General features: G+C 41.7%; 2 protein-coding genes across 2 annotated transcripts; one reads left to right on the top strand and one right to left on the bottom strand.

Annotated features, from left to right (window-relative positions):
- Positions 1-506: 506 nt before the first annotated feature.
- Positions 507-12,715, top strand: igfbp2a (insulin-like growth factor binding protein 2a). Its single transcript, XM_034205481.1, has 4 exons — positions 507-998; positions 7,800-7,981; positions 10,264-10,404; positions 12,153-12,715. The coding sequence occupies exons 1-4, from the start codon at positions 548-550 to the stop codon at positions 12,315-12,317; spliced, it is 939 nt and encodes a 312-aa protein (XP_034061372.1). The 5' UTR covers positions 507-547; the 3' UTR covers positions 12,318-12,715.
- Positions 12,716-13,215: 500 nt separating this feature from the next.
- igfbp5a (insulin-like growth factor binding protein 5a) lies at positions 13,216-21,694 on the bottom strand. Its single transcript, XM_034205524.1, has 4 exons — positions 20,923-21,694; positions 15,634-15,800; positions 15,009-15,128; positions 13,216-14,814 (listed from the first exon to the last, which is right to left on the bottom strand). The coding sequence occupies exons 1-4, from the start codon at positions 21,254-21,256 to the stop codon at positions 14,677-14,679; spliced, it is 759 nt and encodes a 252-aa protein (XP_034061415.1). The 5' UTR covers positions 21,257-21,694; the 3' UTR covers positions 13,216-14,676.
- Between the last annotated feature and the right edge of the window lie 476 nt (positions 21,695-22,170).

The raw sequence follows: 22,170 nt of genomic DNA, 5'->3' as shown, positions 1-22,170 counted from the left end.
CCTTGCTTTTGAAACTGGAGCACCAGCTCAAGTTACTTCTATTAAGCCAAACTGTTGTATTGATAATTGCCTTTGAATCACTTTGTTATTGCCACAAAGAGGTTAGGGGTCAGCTAAAGAGGACCCAAGAGAGTCAATATAAAGCATGTTTTTGTGAACCTCATTGATATATTAATTTATATAGGTATATTTTTCTTTATAAACATGTGTTTCCGTCCTCAATATTAGATGTCACTGTATCCCTATTAGAGGAAGTTGCAAAAATAAATTAACAGTAATTTCATCTAATCATGCAGCTGTATTCTCAACACTTTAATTGTATCAATTATCTTTAATTTACATGAGGTATGCTCTCATTCTGAGCCATTTTAGACAATTCTAGTATAACATAAGAAAATATACTTGTGCAAAAATGCCAGCCAAACTATAACATTTGAAACAAACGTCTTCCGATGCTCCCAGATTAACACCCACATGTGGCCCCTAGAGCAAACCTGGGAATTTGTAGGACCCAGCAGCCTCGCAGCCCCGGGCTTCACCTGTTCGCATGCACATTTCTTCCCCTTTTTTTCCACTTGGGATTGCCTTCCATCGCCCCATGATAATGACCCAAACCCTCATGCCTTTAACAATGCTGTCGTACGCGGGCTGCAGCTTGCTGATCCTCTCCGCGTCTCTCGCCGGTGCTTCCCTGGCCGAGATGGTGTTCCGCTGCCCGGGCTGCACCGCGGAGCGCCAGGCTCTGTGCCCGAGGCTCAACGAGACTTGCGCGGAGATAGTGCGTGAACCGGGATGCGGTTGTTGCCCCGTGTGCGCCCAGCAAGATACCGAGATGTGCGGCGTGTACACTCCGAGGTGCGCCACCGGTCTGCGGTGCTACCCGACGCCCGACTCGGAGGTTCCTTTGGAGCAACTGGTGCAGGGCCAGGGCCAGTGCCGGCGCAAAGTGGACCCCGAGACCGCCACTCACAGCCAGGAGCAGCGGGAGCAGACCAGCGGTCAGTCAGTTTACTGGATCCTGTTCTTTTTCTCCCATCAATTTTTAATGACACTGTCTAGACTGCAGCCTGAAGAATAGAGTAGAAATGTTGCATTGTCATGAAGCTCCAATCTGTGTGACCATTATGCAATAGTGCATGATATCTTTAAGATATATTTTATGATTTTATATATAGTTTGCTTTAAAGTCTGCAATGCATCCTTTTAACATGCATTGTTTAATAATTTAAACCATTTGCATTCAGGATTTATACACTTACAACAAATCTGTGGTTGGAGCACTTTATTATGTTGCATAATCATTTATGTTATTGCTGTATTTTCTAACTTCTACTGTAGATATGGTTCATTTTATGCTTGTTGCAGTTTTCTTACACTCCTGTTAATGTTGCATACATGTTTATAGTGTTGAGGATCCTCCTGGTGTGCATGCACTATGCTCCGAACAGCTGGCCCTCCAGTCTTTCCCAGTGTCTGAACAAATCAGCCTTTAAAGCACTGTAACAGAGAACAAGGTAGTGGCATAGTTCTTAGAATGAGTTGGATAGACACAGAAAACATCATAGTATTGATGTTGACATTTCCAAAGGGGAGTGGAGCGGGAGACAGCAGGAGGAATGCTGTATTGATTGGAAAAGTGGACTTTAGGCTTTGACCATAAATAGCAATAAACTGGTGTTTAAAGTAACTACATTATGGGCTGTCTACCTGGGAAATGATCAAAGATGAATGTGCAGGATGATCACAATGAAGATCTGTGCGGCCTGCAGCCAGCATGTGGTTTGTGTTTAAACAAGAACAGGTCGCAGTGAAGAAGAAAACTAAACAGCCTCATTTAATTGGATGATTTCATAAAAAGCTGCACACAGTCAATGAGTGTCCAGTGGAGCCAGCGGCAGTGTGATTTCTACTCATTTCCTAATCCGTGCTTTGTCAGAGTTTACCTCCAGACTGACACGTGTTTGTTTTGGCACTGAACTCCTGGAACGTATAGAGAAACTATGGCGTTCAGAATAACCCTGTTTTCGGTCAGAACTCTGCAGCACTCTTTAAAAAGGTCAAAAATGCTCCACGCCACATTTGTGGTTTGATAATCAGCCACCATCCGGACTTAATCCCACATTCATGCAACCTTATTCAGCAAGGTTCACAAGGTTTTTGAAGTTACATAAGAGCAAAAGAAGAGAATAAAATGCATGGACAAAGTATGTCAAGGAAACAAGAAGGCAATTTGTTTTCTTCTACAGTTTGTGTCAATACTGTGGTCTGGGATTCAGTTTGATTACCGGTAAAATGTTCTCTGAATTATGGATTAAAGCCTTGCTGTGGATGCAAGAGTCATTTCTGTGTCACAGTGCATGGTCAAAGTGTATAGCAACTTCTCAAGGGCAAAAGATAAGAGAGTAATGTTTTTGTATCAGAAGATAGCACAGGAGTTTCTTCTTCCAGTGTGTTGGCCTTCACCTCACAATATGTCACAGAAAGCACACAAGTACCAACAAGGAAGAGACTCAATATAATCCATAGCAACATAACAAGTCTACAGAAAGATTTAACTGAATACAAAGACACATAAAATGACCAAAAAGTCACACAATGACAATAAAGAGACAAAAGAACACACAAATTGACTATGGGGAGACACAAAATGACCACAAAGACACACAAATCTATCAGAGAAGACTCACAGAAGGGTCTTTCTCCTAGAGGTCATATAACGCAGAATGAGCTTCAATTTACGCCATTAGATGTTATGTGATTTAAAATAATACTCTTGGTGTTATGGATGCTTACTGTCAGTCTCCTGCTTTTACTTTGGCCCCGTTTCAGACTATACACAGACTTGATTTCCTGTCTTAAATTCTTCTCGGATACACAGCAAAAAGAGGAAGTAATGAAATCTATGATCAAATTCAGCTCAAGGGAGAAGCCGGGGGATTTTTAGAGCAAACTTGAACGTTCTGGCTAAAATCCACTGGCATTAATCTCAGAAAATGGGCTGATTATACAACGATTAAGTGGTTGTATTTAATCAAAGTATGAAATATTGCAGCTGCATTATTTGGATACTAATAGGCCACTGCAGACATGGCATCCTGGTTTTAGTGCTTGTTTTATGCCAATGAATGGGGTATCCATAGGAATTTAAAATGACAGCAGCAATCTCTGTAAACCCCAGCGCTGCAAACCACTATAGAGGTCAAAGGTCAGAGACAATATTCTCCCCAACCTGGAATCATTATGTAAGAGGTAAGATAGAGAACATAAGAGAGGTGGAAATCAGTCAGAGGAGGGACATTAAGATGAGTGACTAGGAGATTATACATTTTAAAGAGATACAAATTCAGTTGTTGTTGTTGTTTTGTTGAGGCTAATGATTAACACTTCCATTACAATCTAATATAGCTGTTGCTTTCTTGTCTACATAGCTACTAAAACACTGATATACCTACAAGATTTGATCCTAGATATGAAATCAATTGAAAATGCAAGCACTGCTCAGAGAAAAGGAACTGAATTCAACAAATATCACGCGATGTTCCTGTGGTGCTCAGACTTACAATTGGATGTGAGCACGCAGACATGTGGACCCTCCAGAACGTCTGAAATGCAAATGCGAAATTGCACTTGGTTGGGTTGAATAAGACCAAAACCAAATCCTGTGCGCTCTGATCTCCCCCCCCCCCCTTAAGGCCTTCAGCATCTCTGATCTGTGTGTGTGTGCTGCACGAGTGATTGCCTGCATGTGTTACACTGCAGGCAACTACACAGAGAATCTGAGAAAATAAAAACGCTTGTTTTGTAAGTTTTGACTTAACATGGTGACAGAACTGATTAAATAAAGTGCGTCTTCAAATAGATTTGTATTTATCTCTAAGGCTTCCTACCAAAGCAATCCACATGTGTTAAAACCAGATGAAGGGATGCATGTTGAAATATTTCCCAATCTGAGCTTGGTTCCATTATCTCTATGAGACGTTTGCACACTGTAAAAGCATTTTCTTCTCCAAGCAACTTAATATTTCATGGTAAACTTGGATGGATTTGAATAATATAACTACGTTTATTTTCATTTCAATATCAGACTTTTACTAATAACAAAACGACTCCATCTTAGATGAATTTTCCAAACGAACACCCACGACTTTCCCTCTCTGTTTATGCGCAGCATCACCTGATATTCTGTTCCCATAGAAACCTAGACCCAAATAAAGGTCCCTTTAATCGTACTTGATGGGCGTTCAGTTGTTTTGACTTGGACTGTATTATATTTGACCTCTATCGGGAACCAGTTGATTAAAAAGCCAAAACAAAACCCATACTTTGTTGCTATAATTGGTTATTTGACCCTAACTTAACTAGAATCAGTTCTTGTATCAATAGTGTTATACAATCTGTTATGAAGAGAAAAATGGGGTGGATAGAAAAGTGGAAAACTCCTATGCCACCTGGCGACTGATGTAACATTGTTAGCTGACAGGGGGCATTCCTGTGTACCTGCGGGGGCATCCAAACGGAGCCCGCAGGACTGAAATAGCTTCGAGATAATCCCCCCCCTCATGCCAGGCTTCTCTACAAACAGGGGCATTTGCGCCATCTTCCCGAGGCGTCGACATCACTTGTACCCGTGCCAAGAATCTCCTCGTGCCTATTGAGATCCAGAATAACTTCCCACTAACCCTTTTTGGTCAAGAGCGATTCAAGACAATACCATTACTGTCCAAAATAATACTGACAGTGGACGGAGTGGAACTGTTGGGGCCTGATCTGTTTCTTCTTCTCTTTTAACTTCAGTGAAATCCTCTACACGCTGATGTTATCTAAAACCAACCCCACGACTTTTAGTGTTTTCCGTCTACTCACATATCTCACCTTCCATGGTTGACTGTCAGTGGCATCTGCATTTGATTCTGTACAATCTCGATGTGTTCCAGCTTGCCTCAGTTCATGTCCTAGTTGAGGGCCCGTACAATCGCCCTAGAGTTCACCCAGCGGTGCCGGTAGAGAGCGAGATGGCCTTGGATGCCGCGCTGTGTACGTACGTGCCAGAGCCTGTCCAAAGCCTGTCCAAAGCCTGCTTTTAGATGTCTGTTGCGGACCAGAAAGCCTGGAAGGTAAACATATCTGTACTTTGCTGAATTTGTGTTTCCAGGCCTTGCTATGGATGATGGACTGCAGCTAGTCTTTGCAGTGCCTTTCATCCACTTCTTAAATGAACTATTTCACACGTCCGAGCTGCATTAAAAGACCTTTTGAGAAACAGATTTCCTCCTTCCGACATTAAGAGGGATGGTTTGTTTTGGGGGGAATAATATTCCTTCTGTTCCAGAGTCAGTTTGGCGCTTTACTAATCGATTTGTATGCAGTTAGAATCCTTGATACACAGGCATCGTCACAGGTGATCTCAGGTAAGCTCATTTTAGACAGTAAAAGTCATACAAACTTCTTCAAGTATTCAATAAAGACATAAAGAAAGTCTTTAATCAGATAGTCGGAGTTGGAAAGTGATTCTTCTCACTTTGGTGTGTTTTCAAGTGAATGTAAAGTGTTTACCAAATGTTAACTTTCTGATGAATTCCCTTGGATTTTTCCACAACTAGCTAACCTGTCAACATTCCTTCAGCGACATGGCGAGAATTAAGAAGGAAATGACAAAAGAACAAGTCTCTATTTGGTTTCTATGGAAATAATGGAGCGAGAATGCTTTCCATGCTTTCCATTCTCCACCCGAGGCCAAGTCTGCCATTTGCTCAGTTGACCAGAATCAGGACAATCGGACATGACACTTCTGGCCTACGTGCCATCTTGGAATTCGACATGGATCAGATATAGAAAGCAAGCCTCTCGGGCCATTGTGTGAGGATTAACTCAAGCAGTAGACTGGACAGTAGGCCTGCTGCTCTGTTGATACTGCTGATCCCAAGCCCACCGCTGTGGAACGGCTCGGTCTGCAGAGGCCTAGCGCCCCCTGAAAGTGGGGTCCTGACCCTGTGTGTTAGTGTGTGTGTATATTCAAGATGGAGATTTGTTTGTGTTGTGTGTGTGTGTCTATGTGAGTTTTCATCTCCGGTTTCCTTAGAGGAGAGGAAGTGATGGTGTTGCACTTAGGATTCTGTGGGGATTATGTAAGACAGCAAAACTAAAAAGGCACCCCATCCGCCAATATTTTCAATGAGTGTGTCGTGTGTTTATCTGCACACACATGTGAGAGCACACACCTGATTTCAGTTGACTTTTGCCCCTTTTTTTGGGAAAGAAACTTCAAAGGAGAGCCAGAGAAAGCACGGTTGAGCGTCATGAGGGGAGCTGAAGTCCAACAACACCAGATCTATCTGATGGCAAAAGGCACCAGCACCTTGTTTCGTTTGGAATTTCCTTTCTCCCGTTCTCTCTTAGGCCTTTTGTAATCATATTCTACAACCGGATGTCAAATGTACCTCTTGCAGAGTGCAGAGAATGCCTCTCCAGTCCACCTCCACCGGTAACACACACTCTCTGTCCTGCAAACGCCTTTCAACGAGTCTGCACATTACAGCCCGGCCCTTGCATAACTATCCACTTACTGGCCCACTGTTTGACCTTCTCTACTGTCTGTGCTTATTTCCCCTTCTTTCCTTCGGGTGTCAGATAAAGCCCTGCATACAGTAGGTGAAATACATGCTGAACTGGAAAATCTGTAAAAACAAACACTTTCCTGTACTGCTAGCTACACAGAGCTGAAATGTTGCTTTCATGTAACATTTCTTTCTCTAAAATCCGCTGCTTTGGAAGGACGCTCCTTTTTCTTCTCCCTCTCTGTCAACCCTCCACCTCTAAGTATGCTCTGTTGTCAGAAACAACATGTTGGGTTGGACCTGATGGCCTCTCACATTGTTTGCTCCATCTGTTTGAAGAGAGGGGTTTTTTTCAGGGTTGATGTTTAACAAGACTCCAAGGAGAGAGGAGACGGTCAAACTGAATGAGAACCGCCTGGGGAATCTCCGGCCACAGAGACTCTGCTGTTTTGTATTTTCAGGGACAGGAAAAACACATGCAATGTATTTGCTTTGTCAAGGGAAGTGGGATGTTTGCCTCATGTTTAAATATGACTTCCTTGTTACCTTTCCTTGTGTTAAAACGATATATTTATTGTTGCACAGTGAGGATTTTCTATTGTTGTGCATCATGTGTACTGGCCTTGTTCTTTTAAAAATCATGTTGCATTCAGGACACTTAAGCTGCTTAGTTTCTGTGTCTTTTTGGTCAGAACCACTTTAAAAAATGCTTTAATTGAATCAAAAAGTCATTTAAAACTATGAAATCATGTATTTTAGGTTGTCCCAACACAAAATGTTACCCTAACATTTCTTTAGCCCGAAAAAAAATGTCTGCCATAATTTTTGATGTACCAGCAACGACCTCAAAATACAAGTTTTAGAGTTTCAATGCCTAATAAATGTGTCCATTTATCACCACTTTTCACATCTGCTCATGAAATTAAACCACCAGTTAGGAAAAAAAGCAACCATGGAAACCTGACTGTGACAAACAGTGGCCAACTTCTCTCAGCCCACAGGCTTGTTAATGGAGCTGCATGTGGTTGATTCGCTCTGTGAGAAAATAAAAGGATTGTCATGACTCATCGATTGTGCTGATGCATTTCTGAGCACTTTAACAGTGCTCTGGACACTTAAGCCTACCCCCCCAACATCATCTTTAGAAGAATTGTGGTCAAAAGACAGAAAAATTATCGCCAACTTTTATGATATTCCTTACTATTGATTTTTTTATAATATTCCTGTTGTGTCTCCTCGCTGCAGGTGAGGCTGTGGAGCCGCTGCTTGAGCAGGGTGTGAGTGAGGTCCCGGCCATCAGGAAGCCCAGCAAAGAGACCACTTGGCTGGGGCCCAAAGAGAGCGCCGTACGCCAGCACAGACAGGAGATGAAGACCAAGATGAAGACCAACAAGGTGGAGGAGGTGAAGCCTGCACGGCCCAAACAGGTGAGGGACATCACTTTAGACAGATTTAGCTCTTGAAATGTTGAGTGAAAGTCACTTAAATGATTAAATTCAATGAAATGCATTCTATCCGGCACTAATTTGTGACTGTGTTCTATTGCAGCTGCAAAGTCTGCTTGTTGTAGTCCGATGACGCATGTCAGTTTTTCCATTCGAGCATTACTTCCCCAATTAATTCTTACTATTTCTTTTTTTTTTCTTGCCGTCTTCTAAAACCAAATAACATACGCTTCCTAGTAAACTTCCTCAATAGAGACCACACACAACTGTATGTTTCACACTCCTTCCAATGTGGCACTCTTTTTCTTTTTGATATACATTTTTGTATAATATCTGATTTAGATCACACTGCACAAGTTACAGGGTGGTTTCACTCTTTGACTTAAAGTATGTCTTTTATACATAAATATGTGTCCCCGGTGGGTGTGTCGGGGAACTCACACTGCGTCAGAAAATAAAACCCTTTCTCTTTTCCTCCGTACCCAAATCTTTAAAAAAACTGGGGCAACGAGCGGATACAGATTTGCTGCCGATATGACGTAATTTCGGATGGTGGACCCACAGAAAGTTGCTATCAGAAACAATGCCTGACGTGTTTTGGACGTAATCTCGTCTTTGTTTACATTAGCAAGCCTCGCTAACACTCAGATCTAACCTGTAGCCTACTGGAGAGCACATGTGTTTAAAAAGCAGGAAATAAAAAAAGGAACTCACCTTGTGATAAACCCTTGTGATAAACCCGCAAGAGGAAAAGCATTTGAGCTCCATACTGTTTCAGAAATAATCCTTGATGTGGTTTAGAACAGGATGGCGTTTTATCACAGCAGAATGTAACATTATCTCCGGTAGAATTCTGATCAGGCATTAGCTCCGCCTCCTCTTTTTTTTCAAGCTAAGGACCCAAAATCCGCGTTTCTCTAACAGGCCTGGAATAGAGGGATATGAGGGATGTCTAAAATGCATGATCTGTTTGTATTTTGAGCAAAACACATCATAGACATGTTTTTATATATTTGTAGGCCTATATATCTGAGACCCATAATATATACCTTGAAATAGCATGATAGGTGCACTTTAAGTTAATTAAAGGTAGTTTAAGGTCCCTGCAGATAATTAAACGCAGTGAATATATTAATCAAAAAATTAATATACGTGGGAAGTAGGTTTTATGAATCGCTTTTTCTGACGTTGCATTGTTTAATCTCAAAAATTAATGTCGTGGCTATCTGGAGAGCAGTCAGATATTTGAGCTTAAATTGTATTCCAAATTGCATTAAACCAATCTTTAAAAGTCTTAAAACCACACTTAAAGGAACTCTGAATACACCTACATTATTTTTGAACGTGTTCAAATTAGAAAAGACTGAAGATTTTTTAACACAATGCAATGAGATACAGTATGCTATAGTATTTTTTTTTAAATGTGTCTCTAGTAAATCTCCTTAAGTCTTGTTAGTGTGGAAGACACTACATTAACTCTTCATTTTACTGAGGGAAGTGGAGCAGTTCAGTGTCGCCTCCCTGTGGTACAGCAGCTGAAGTTGTTTGCATGGTGCAAAGTGTTTTATTGCCATATGCAGGTCATTTAAAGTGCAATTTCAAAGCCCAAAAAGGAAAAAACAGTAAAGACCAAATAATATTTGAACGGGATAAAAACAGTCATGGCACAAAGTTAATTTTCCTTCCATTCATAACTCCCACCATGCACTGCCCTTTAATAAAAAGTCAGATTCTGAACTGACCCCCTCGGGAAACAGAGCTTGGTCTCACAAGTGGACCTGCATCGTGGTATTTTCCATATGCCATAAAAATCATTGAAACGTTATTAGTGCACCGGAAAACGTATAACTGTGGAGATGTGAGGTAAACCTGAGGTCACTGGCAAGAGTTGTTACTCATTACAGGCAAGAACACATGATTAATTTGCTCGTTACAGAAAGCCGTTAAGCTTTATTATGTGCGTGTGTGTCAATGTGTGTGTGCCTTTTAAAAGCTATTTGATGTAGCTTGTCCAAATTGCCGATTCCCTTGCAAACACAACTCAGTGTTTATGAATTTTATGAGTTTTGCCGAATTTGAAGGCATTTTTGCACTTTTTAAATTAGATTTGTGATACAAAAGAACACCTTCCATATTTTCAAACAAATAAACAGGATTTTTTTGCCACATTTTTTACCCACAGAATCTTGTGACTTCAACACACCCATATGCTGCAATAAGGGCCTGTAAACATGACATGTGTTGTTGTTTTTGCTCTTTTCAAGACTCAGTGTCAGCAGGAGCTGGACCAGATCCTGGAGAGGATATCTAAGATGCCCTTCAGAGATAACCGAGGGCCCCTGGAAGACCTGTACGCCCTGCACATCCCCAACTGCGACAAGAGGGGGCAGTACAACCTCAAACAGGTGAGTCGAGTTAATATGGGGAAGAGGGTTGTTAACGGAGAGGGATAATATGGAAGTATTTAGAGGAGAAAAAGGTCGGTAAAGCATCATTACCACCCCTTAAGACAAAAATATGTTGTATTTTACGAATAAAATAAACATTAAATCATACAAATCATTATAGTGTTCATTTTGATTATGTAGAAGGGAATTTAAAGAGCAACTTGTTAGAGACCCCAGTGAATAAATGTGTAGGAAAATGATGTAGGCCTATACACTAGATTTAAAAAAGATATATACATAAATATACACTACAGTGACATCTGGCGTCGTTTTTGTAAGACGTTTTTACTTCCGCATCAAAAAAGACCACCCGCGTGTGACGTCTAACGTATGAATAAACATGGTTCACAATGCTAGTTTTGACACAGAAGAGGTTGAAAATGTATATTCGTATGCATATGACGGACCACAACATGATAATTATGAGCCTGCTAGGCGTCCAAGAGACCAGGAGCAGCCAAGGATTAGAAGGAATAACGGCATTCGGAGAGAAATGGAGCTGTGGTGTGAGGAGAACCAGTGGAGAACAGGGCAGATGTCTTGGTGAGTGACCGGCGTTAGCTACAGTTATGTTAGCTAACGCCGGTCACATCACAACATTGTAAAGTTAGCTATCATATATCAGGCTATAACTAATAATAATAATATAGTAACGTTACTGACAGGACTGTTGATACTGATCCATAACAGAAACTAATGCGCAAGTATCAGCCGTATCTCGCGTTACCTAATGCAACTCCGCACTACGTCTACGGTGCTGTGTGTACCGGAGGAGAGAGAGAGAGGAGCGAAGGAGGGGAGAGAGAGAGGAGCAAAGGGGGTGGGGGTAGAGAGAGAGAGCAGTGAAGGGGGGGAGAGAGATGTAATACGGTTTGCTGATAAACGTTTTGTTTGATAGGCCTCAGCTGGAGAGTATGTGCTGCAGGGAGGTGGATGCACCTCGCACAACGCACCCAGGAACGAAAGCTAGCTCCGGTCCTTTTCTTGTTAGGGAAACTGTGGACTCGATGTGCTGACAGGCTCACCATGATTACAAATGATGAAATGCAATGTGAAATTACCGAAAAAATACCAGCACTAAATCACAACCGCTCAAACCAACTACAAACTACAACCACGGATTGGGCAGAGAAGGAGTCCGAGAAAGTTGCTCCCCCATGTGACGTAATCTGACGCGTTTGACGTATGACGTTAAAAAAAGCAGTTTTTAGTAGCAGAGCTCAAAACGGCTTCTTTCCCCTCTGAATTCCTGCCCTTATGTCTCGTAAAACATATCAAATCCTACATTAACTTTTTTAATTGTAATTTTCAGGCAAGGTTAAGTATAAATCTAGTAAAAAAAAACTGCAAGTTGCTCTTTAAGACATTATCTTCACCATGATTTAACTATTTAAACTGTATATATATAAAGAAAATAATCTCAAAAAATGCAGTAACTATTTTTTCTGCATATTTCAGCACAAACAACACATTTACATGCATTAAGGGTTGTTGCAATGATGACAAATTACCTAAAAATTGTTAAACATTAAAACCACTTTTATTGGGTTTAAAAAAATGTATCTTTCACTATGTCAGCAAGAGACATTGGCTCTGTTAACTTGATGCAATATTTCTGCACATACACCTCATATGCTTTTTTAGGGTTGCAAGTATGTAAAAGGAACTAAAACACACAGAAATAAACACAGCATTTTGTGTTTCAGTGCAAGATGTCCCTCCACGGTCAGAGGGGCGAGTGCTGGTGCGTCAGCCCCCACACCGGCCGAACTATCCCATCAGCCCCCACTGTGAGGGGAGACCCCAACTGCAGCCAGTACCTCAGAGACCTGGAGCTGGAGCTAGAAACCCCTGACATGGCCCAGATATAATGTGGCATGAAACAAAAAATAAACTGTAAAGTACTTGGGAACAAAAAATATCTGAGAAAGCTATTATCTTTGAGTGCGTGTGTGTGTGTGTGTGTGTGTGTGTGTGTTCATTTGAGGACAGTGACGTTTGAAATATTAACCATCAAAAAAGTCTTAGAATCCAGTTGGCTGAGTGGGATGTAACGGGAGATAAGACTCTTTTCCTCGTAGATGTTCAGAGTGTTGGTAGCTTTACTAATTATTGCTCAGATTTTTCTGTTATCAGTGTTTTTTTACTGTATGTGTTGAAAAACGAGGAGCCTTCAACATGTTTGGTGTTTTTAGGTGTGTTTTCATGTCCTAGCTTGCTGTTACACCTTATTAACAGATGATGCTATTAAAAAGGTAATAAATTCAAATTGGGCTTGCCTGTGTTTTGATTTGTAAACACACTTTGAATTTGGCACACTCGATGCAGTAGTATTTGTATTTATGTAAAGGAAAGAAAAACTCCTACATATTGCATAGACATTTTGTAGTCTGTTCGTCTATTTACTCTAAATGCAAGAGTTGTAACATAAAGATGTGTTGAAGAAGACTTGCCATTAGGACCCCAAACATATTTAGAAAATGCCGCAGTAGAAAAATCAAGTGGGAATTCGCATGATATTAGAATTTTAAATCACATTTATTGATGATAAAGCCAAAATGAATCATACCCTCTATGGTTTTGATTAAAAAAACATGTTTGCTAGACCCCTATGAGTTATATCATGGCAACCAGTATCGCCATGACAGCAGATGGAAACACCCTCATGGAGTATCACCTATGTGTCTTAAGCAGTATGAAGGTCATACAGATAGCAGTCACAAAATACACTGACTCAACAATTCACACATTGAAGACAAAACTGCTGACATGGCTTTGTTGTGACTACATGAACTTTATTTAAATAGTGATTTGTCATTACAAAAAAATAAAACGAGTACATCAATTACACGCCTGATAAATATTTCACCATAAATGTTCACATTGCTTTTTTTTAACTGAGATTCTTAAATGTTCAAAGTGTCACCGTGATGCGTTTACATGAGTGCTAGTCATGATACAGTGGGGAAGAATAAGCTGATGACACAACGCTCTCCTTATGTCACAATATAGTGATTAGGAATGTCTGAGATTATACGAGTGACAGTCAATACATGAACATTAAGATTATAACAAACAAATGTTGAGCTGTAGAACGAAAATGTTGTCCCCTGTCATTGTACGTTTATTTTTGTGTTAAAAATAAAACTCAAACACGGCACATACACACTTCAAATTGTTTACCTCCTTTGTGTTGGCCCTGATTCGACAATACAATCGGACCACACGCAAATACAATTCAAAGTGGCGTAGGGCAGAAGGCACTTTAATTTCCATACAAACTCAGCAACCTCGCTCTTAAGAGGATACAGGAGCCGATAAAGACCGAGAGCAGACTTACAACCTGCAGGCGGAAACACAAACAGCGCGTGGGCCTTTGCATACGATTTGTGTGCGGAGGGAAATGCTCGGCACCACGTTTTGTCCGACAGTAGCTCAAGTGAGAAATGAAGCTTCTTGTTGTATTTGAGAACTATAAGGGCATGGCACATTAGGTACACACATACAGACACAATCTGTACACACATTTACAAAGAGTGGACGCAGTTGTCTGGACGGCCAAATATCTAACCTGTTAAAGAACAATATGTTTGTTTAAGAGTGCTTGATTGACATGAAGAAAGTAATCATCTCTAAAGAAAATGATTTATAAGCATACCCAACATCTGAAGTGGATTCTTTCCATGGACAGTTTTTTGAGAGGAAAACAGGATTTCGACAGCAATCCAGAACAGTTTGCCTCTTTTTCCTGCACAAGTAGGCTAAAAGATGGTACGTTTAATGTTAGTCGGCAGGATATAAAGTCAGGAATAACAATCTTTGTACATCCTGTTGTCATTCACATGTAACAGTTAGTAAGGTAATGCTAATTTGGACCGAGAACTCTTCAATTGTGTCTCCACAACCTTTTTTTTTTTTAAAGCCACATTGAAAACATGTCTTGTCTCATAGTTTCTAGGATACACTCAGTACACAACATATTATCAATATAATACAAATATATATAATCCTCTATTATCTATGGATATGAAGAGGTGAGGTGTTAGCTACCATCAAACATATACGGCCAATGGGGCGTTAAGACCTACATGTGAAGCTTTTCAAAAAAACAAACAAATAAAAACAGTCCATCACACCTGGCCATACTTAGAAGCATTTGTGCCATATTTTCCTGATTGGCCGTCATGACGTGTACTAGCTTGATTGGTGGGTTTAAGAAGAGCTTCCCTCTCATTCGTTGGTGTTGCTGCTGCTGTCGAAATCTTTGCACTGCAGGTCTCCCTCGGTGTAGTTGATGCTGGGGATTTTGTCGCCAAATCGGTCCACGCACCAGCAGATCCCCCTTCTCCGACCACGAGACGGCTTACACTGCAAGGGTGGAGTTAACACAGAGTCAGCACTTTGGAAATAAAGGGGTTTTAGGCATGTTACAATGATCTGGTTGGTATTTCAGCCAAACACTTCAGAGACATATTCTATAGATTGTATATATTGTATATATCTGACAAATATATTGTTGAAAAAGAGTATACTAGGGGACCTTTAATGGACAGTATTCGTACCTGCTTGCGCTTGAAGAAGCCCTTCTTGTCACAGTTGGGGATGTACAGAGAGAGAGCCAACACCCGAGAAGTGTCCTTCATGCTCTGAATGAGATTATCCAGTCTCCTTCCGCAGGGGCCCTACACACACAGACACAGGTGTGAGTGTGTGCATGGTCACAATGTGTGTTTTGTGTCTATTTCTGCAACAATACTGACATCAAGACAGGAAGGTAATACAGGTTAAAGACCTAAAGATCTATATTGAAATAGAGTTGATTAGAAGGTTGATTTCGAAATTGAATATTTAAGTCATCTTTGCAGCTGTAGTTTTGTTAAACCACTATTTTAGGATTAAACCAATAGGATGTGGTTATTTCTTTCCGTTTTTACATTTTAGTACAATAGTTTTCCTGGCGACATTTGAGGTAACCAGATGCTGTGATTACGGGAAATACCTCCACTAATGAGTACTTCAGTAATTTGGCATTCGACTGGGTTCACACCTTGTTGTATGTGTGAAAGTGGCCCTGCGGGGCATCTTGGCTTGGATTTGTCAGAACTTGTTTCTTTATATTTATTTCCCCTCTGAGCTAAGTGAGATTTTCCCCCTGCTATGCCTGACTGTAGTCTGTGCTTCACTTACGAACTCGGGCTCCGATTTATCCAGGCTCAGCGGGGAGAAGTCCAGATTGCTGGAGGGTCCCGGCCTGGCCAGCTGCTTCTTGCGATCCTTGGCCTGCCTCATGGCCTGGGCTTTCCGACTGCTGATGTGGTCTCTTAAGGGCGCTTTGGTTTGCTGAGATTCTCTGTCTGATAGAAAGGCAAGGACAGATGAGGTCACTCCCCCTGATCATGCATGTTTGAGGGCTATTAAAGGGGCCCTCTGGGCTTTTCTTTTAAGTTATATTTAAATATCCTCATCAAAATAAACAGCTTATCCTTTAGGCCTAATAAAAGTGTTGAATACATTCCTCCCCCATAAAACATTTGCAAAGCTGATTATCAGCAGTTTTGACTTCTTCTCTGCTTTTTCATAGTGCTTCTCTATATTTCTCTCCAGCATCCCACTGCAGAGCTCCAGCCTCGCCAGAACCAATGGCGGAACATCTTGTGTAGTTATAGATCAATAATATAAAAATGCCACTCTTTTATATTGCACACATTGTTTTATCGTGCTAATCCTTCATAAATAAACTTGGCTACTAAGCATACATTGAAGCTCATGTAAGCCAACATGAGCTATATGCTAATGTTAAACATGAACACAACAGTATTAGGTACACAAAAAACACACTTAGAAGGTTACAGTTGTATCAAAATGTGTAGTTTACTTTGTTTGCAAACTAATGATTGCATGCTGTCGAACATGGGAATGTGTATTGTATCACAGGGATGTTTTTTTTCATACTGTACATGTGCACATAGGACTGACTCAAACTACTATACAACTTGAATATGAGCATGGGATGATAGAATACTGACACAAGAACAAAAGCAACAACAAGAATGTGTTTCTGAAGCTTGATTCACACAGGACTACTATTATCAGAGGAGAACTGTCTTCACCACAGTGCAGTTGGTACACCGGATCTTTACAAATTACAGACATGCAGGAATAAAATAACCCGATACCAATTATTACTAACAACTTGATGTCCACGGGTGTAATATTAGCCCTGTGCAGAGCAAGGCTTCAAAGCATTTTTCTACTGCTTTCAAGAGACTGTTTGAAGAAGAAAAGGGGTCAAAATCAAAAGCATAATGATGGCTCCCACTTGGCCTAAAATTAACAAGTAAAGATCAACTCATGATGGAAGAGGACAGGAGAATGTCACACAACACGACGAGATGATTTCACTGCAGCAGCTAAATGCTTATTTAGCACTGTTAGTGGCTACTGGCCAGCTTCAGATCCGAAGTGTTGACATACAGAACAACATAGCCTACATTTATGGCAAGCTAGGTTGCCAGTTTGGGGTATATGTAGACCGGGGGTTTTAAAACGTATATAGCCGGTGACCTAAATGAGATATTTAGTCTCACCCTGGCACCCAGGCCCATGAAAACATACTATTACACTTGTCATGTGGCGGACCACCAGAAACAGCCGCAGCCCATTTTGGGTCCCAACCTCCACATGTACATGCAGCCTTCATCTGTGCAAAAATATAGCTCTCTTTCGGGGGCCGCGCACTGTCGCTCAAACCTCAGCTCGCCCCTCTGCCTCGTCCCACCCTCTATTCATCCCACCGCAACAACTGTGTTGAGGCTTTCTTTCCCAAAAGCACTTTTATGCTGATATTTCACTTCATTTAAAGCTTAAAACATGCATCGGCCTTCTATGTGTCTTAAGCCTCCGCTGGCCCATTTCCACTGCTGTGACACGCCCTTTTTTTTCATTTTGGCAGATTCCACATTTCTGCACTGGCGTGATCGCTAAGCTACTACGCTAACTGGGCGGGGAAACTAGGTCATTGCAAATGATGCTTAAAATCTGGCAAACCCCCCCAAGTGATGAGGAAGATCACGGCTGGTCATTAGGGGCAGGTGGGGCACAGCCCCACCTAGTGTCAGCAGAAAGTATTAAAAATAATGATTACAAAATAAATGCAAAAAAATATATTAAATATATTTTAAGATCATGTTTAATAATCTGATTCGTCTGTACATTGCTGTTTTAGTCTGTGTTCTTCTAATTAGTGTCTACAGTGTGTGCCTATTGAGCTGTTTAGAGCCATGTGGGACAAAACCCGATCCTGCCCCTCCATCTCTCTGTCTAAGTGAACGGTGACTGTAAAAACTACACTGCGCATGCTCAGAGTATTTTCCTATTTAATGTGTGTGGCAAAAAAATAATTACCATAGGGGCATAGAGCTGCCATCCCCACCATACGTCATCTCACATCATTCAGAGCTGATTGGCTGTAAGTACGTGTGCCGCGAAAAGTGTGGTGTGTGAAGAGGAGACGAGAGAGCTGCAGTGACGCATCCTAAAACCCGGAAGTAAGCTGCGCATGGCTTCCCTCCACAAAAAAAGCAATGAGATTTCTCCATAGGATTTTAGAAAATAGCTCAAAATAAGATCTGTGGGAAACGTAGCTGTTAGATAAATGCACGTTTTGTTCAGCCGGATAATATCCACATGTCTACCCTACTTTTATAATTTTCGAATCATAAATCTATCGATTAGATTAGATTTATGATAGACTTTTGAAACTACAAGAAGATAAGGAGGACTTTTACAAAAAGTAAGAGATTTTTGTCCAGAAGGATAGGCAAATGGACTTCATCTTCATGTCAAGGTAAGACCACAATTTTATTGAAAATGGGATCTTACTAAGAGAGAACAATCCAATATTTAAATGAGAAAATTACATTTTTTGGGTATCCTTCTGTTGAACTGTCCGTTTAAAATTAATCGAAGCATCAGAGAAAAAAAGCTTTTGAAAATAATATTATATTTTGATTTAGGTCCAAATATAATATTTGTAAACCTGAAGAGTCAGTGCCAGTGCCTCACCAGCCATGAACCTCTCTGCAGAAGCTTATATATAGACACGTTTTTTGTGCCCCACCACTTTTGTACATATAAAAACGCCACTGGTTATGTCATCCATCCACATAATTCCAAGTTCTTGGAAGCACGCAAGAACTATCCTTCAGTTTACTGCTGACACAGTTCTTTTTTTCTCCGTCCATTGAAAGCTGAGGCAGATCAGCAGCCAGCGTAAACCCAATCAAGTCCTCACTTGCTAATCCTCGAGTTTGTCTAATCTGACCTGGGCTGACTGATCACATCTATCATTGCTTCATCACCCTTTTCCTCGAGTTGGAATTGTGAAACATGGTGATCCTTGCAGTCACAGAGAAACTCCTTCCTTGGAAATCAATGTGAAATCTGTCCGGATAAAGTTGCACTACTTCAATAGTTTAATGTGTCATGTACTAGCAAACATGACACATGGTGTATTACTGTTCTTAAGGATGTGTTCAAGTGCATATAAGCTTTTTGGCAGCTCCTACTAGATTATATGCATGCATATACCTTTTTGGCTCATTCTAGTTCTGTAAAATGTAATGATGTGTGTATTCATCACAAGTGTGCACATGGGTTTTGTTTAATTTATGTGTGCTCAGCAGGAGATGTGGAGTTAACGGAGAAGCTGGCTGACGGGCGGACAGATGGGGGGATCAGTAACCCACGCTCAGCCTGCATTCTGCTGAATCACGGCACAGCCTGGGCCTGCCTACAGCGCCGTGACCGAGAGAGGGAGGGGGAGAGGGGGAGGGAGGCAGATGAAGAGACCAGGGTGGGACTAACAAAGAGTGGTGGGAGGGGAGCAGAGGAGAGTGTGGGAAAGGGAGATGAAAAGAATATTTTTGGGTATACGACAAGTTCTAAGATGCTCTAAATTAGCTTAGTCTGATGAGAAGAGTGCAGCAACTCCAAATTATAATGGTATAAATCCTCACATGTGATACATGTGTATGGCATTTTTTCTTATCTTCTGCCTTTGTTATTGGACTTCACTCTTAGCCAATACACCGTGGTTATTTGGCTCAGTCCTGAGGTCTAACCCCACCACTGAGATTATTTTTGTTTCCAGAGTAGATTTGCTTCTATACCAAAACGCCAATCTGCAGGAGAGTAAAGCATAACACAGAATGGGAAAGGGTGAAACTGTGGATGGGTGGGAAATAATAATAGGGTGGAAAAAGATGAAGAGGGACAGTAGCCAGGCAGTGAAAGAGGAGAAGATGCAGTGTGATGAGAGAGAATAGAGAGACATAAAGGCGGGTTAGGTGTGGGAAAAGGCACAGGTGGTGGATGAAGGAAAGTTGACAAAAGAAAAAAGAAACTGTAGAGGAAGGGAAAAGGGATAAATCAGACCATGAAGAGAGTGTCACAGGCCAACATTTCCCACAATGCTCCCCAGCAGACACAGTGACTGTCCCTGAACTACCATTCAGCGGAGCCAACAAGGAGCCGCACGGAGCACCACCTGTAATCTTCTCCCTTGTTTTATGTCGGCTGGGCGCCCCGAGGCGATGGGCCACTCACACGAAACCTACTGATTTACGGCTCACAGCCCCACCAGGGCTTTTCAAACCCAGAAGACAGGTTAATCGACGCTCCGCACCAATTGTTGACAGAGTTCACAGGGTCAAGACTCACGGGGGCTTTTGAGTCGTGTGCCTTTAATGACAGGTGTCAGCCCGTCTCAAAGAGGGCTGCGAAGTGACTCACATAAGAGAGGCAGGGAGGGCACTTACACCTCACCTTTTTAAATCGCACGCCTTAAGAAAAGAATACTTGTTGGATTTAAGTTTTATGACATGGTGTGTGGAGTGTTTTTAGAGCACATTTGTTCATCTTTTCTTAATTCATCACTGGCTGACTCTATGTGTGTGTCAGAGGGCTTCATTAAAATTCCAGCCCTGACAAAGGAGGAGTATCATCATTATACAGCTGTTTGCTTTTTCTTTGCACCAGAGCCTTTTACATATGTGGTTGAAACACAATCATTGTAATAAAAACCCACTGTTTTCTTGCACTGTTTAATGTCTTTTTGTTCTTTTGTCTCTTAAGTATAGTATATGTATGCTGCACTGTTGGAATAGCCAGAGACTTAAGTTTAACATTATTGGCCACAATTGCACTTTAGATATTGTGTATTATGTACATTAAGCCTTTGAATCTATGAAACACTATCAGAGCTGACATAAATATGATAGATGCAGGCCTTAAAGGGACACTGTAAATAACTATAAAGCCTCATAGTGGGATATAATAGGTGGAAGAAGACAAAAGAAGGTCTGCACCAACTATAATGCATAAAATATGAAGCTGCTATTAATGAATGGCTTCATTAATGTTGCATTCAAGTCAGTGACCTGTTTAAGCGTCATTAGAGCCCCAGTGGTTGCCTACCTTTGGAGGGATGCAGCATTTTATACAACTTCTCGTTCCTGCACATCCCCCGGCCGTGCAGCAGCGCGTGCAGCGGCTTCTCCTCTCCATTCTTGGGCAGGCAGCGGAGTCCGCGCGTGCACGGCCGGGTGTACACGCCGCACGGCTGGTCCTCTTCGAGCGCGCACGTCAGGCAGCAGCCGCAGCCGGGCTCCTTCACCAGCTGACAGCCCACCGGCACCGGCGGGCACATGGACAGGGCCTTCTGATCGCACGGCTGGCACGGCACGAAGGACGAGCCGCAGCCGGTGATGCTCAGCAGGGGAAGCAGCAGCAAGGAAACACTCCACAGCATGGCGCGAGACTCGTATATTAAAAGCAGGGCGTTGGTTGGAAACGATTATCAACTATATCTCACGCTGAATCCTTTCTTTGCGAATGATTTGAGTCCAAGCATCAGAGGGGGTGTTGCATCCACAGGTGCTTTGCGCGCTCAAATATCACTGCATCCGATGCTCACAATCCACGAATAGTCTTCCCTCCCTGCAAAATATTAAAATAACAAAATAATATCCCTGGATCTCAATCTTCAGTGATGCCCGGTGCCGTTTACGCGCAAGCTACTCGTCTCCAAATGAGAGATAAAAGCCCTGTTACACGCTGTCGCTCTCTCTGTAGGTTATTTATCCCGCACGGGCTGCGAGCAAAATGTATAATCTGTGGCTTTGAGCTTGCTTTTTGAAAAAGAAACTGCCAGAGGCAAAGCCTACAACGATGGGTATGTCAAACAACGTTTGGAGGGGGAGGCGCACTTGTCAACTCCGTGCGCTGCGATGCTGATTCCACAGGGCGGGTGCTGGCATGCCTCCAGATCTGCCAGATAGGAGACGATGCTCCTGAAGGCGACTGAATAAGATCTGGTGTCTTTCTCTCCTCGCACAGTGGCTATTTAGCATTTCGTATTTTAAGTGTAGTGAAAGCCAGCCGGATCTCTTCTTGAAATAATGCTGGAAACTTAATTAAAACAGTTGAAGAGTTTTGTTTGAATGCCAGCCAAAGAACTTCCTAACTGTGCTGCCAGATTGGGAAGTTATTTTAAGTGGAAATGAAAAGTAGTTTTAGTGTTTACAGACCTCTCAGGGAAGAATCACATCAAAATGGCTGCGGAAGTTGGCAGAAAAGAAAGAAAGTGTGACCTAATGCAACATTATTCATGTCACACACAGGACAAACATGTGGTGTGTGTTGATAAGAAAACTATTTTGGGTT

Source organism: Gymnodraco acuticeps, unplaced genomic scaffold (genome assembly GCF_902827175.1).
Source record: "Gymnodraco acuticeps unplaced genomic scaffold, fGymAcu1.1, whole genome shotgun sequence".
In the NCBI taxonomy this organism is placed as follows: domain Eukaryota; kingdom Metazoa; phylum Chordata; class Actinopteri; order Perciformes; family Bathydraconidae; genus Gymnodraco; species Gymnodraco acuticeps.
The sequence above is the reverse complement of the archived record's forward strand: the minus strand, read 5'-3'. Positions and strand labels throughout refer to the sequence as shown.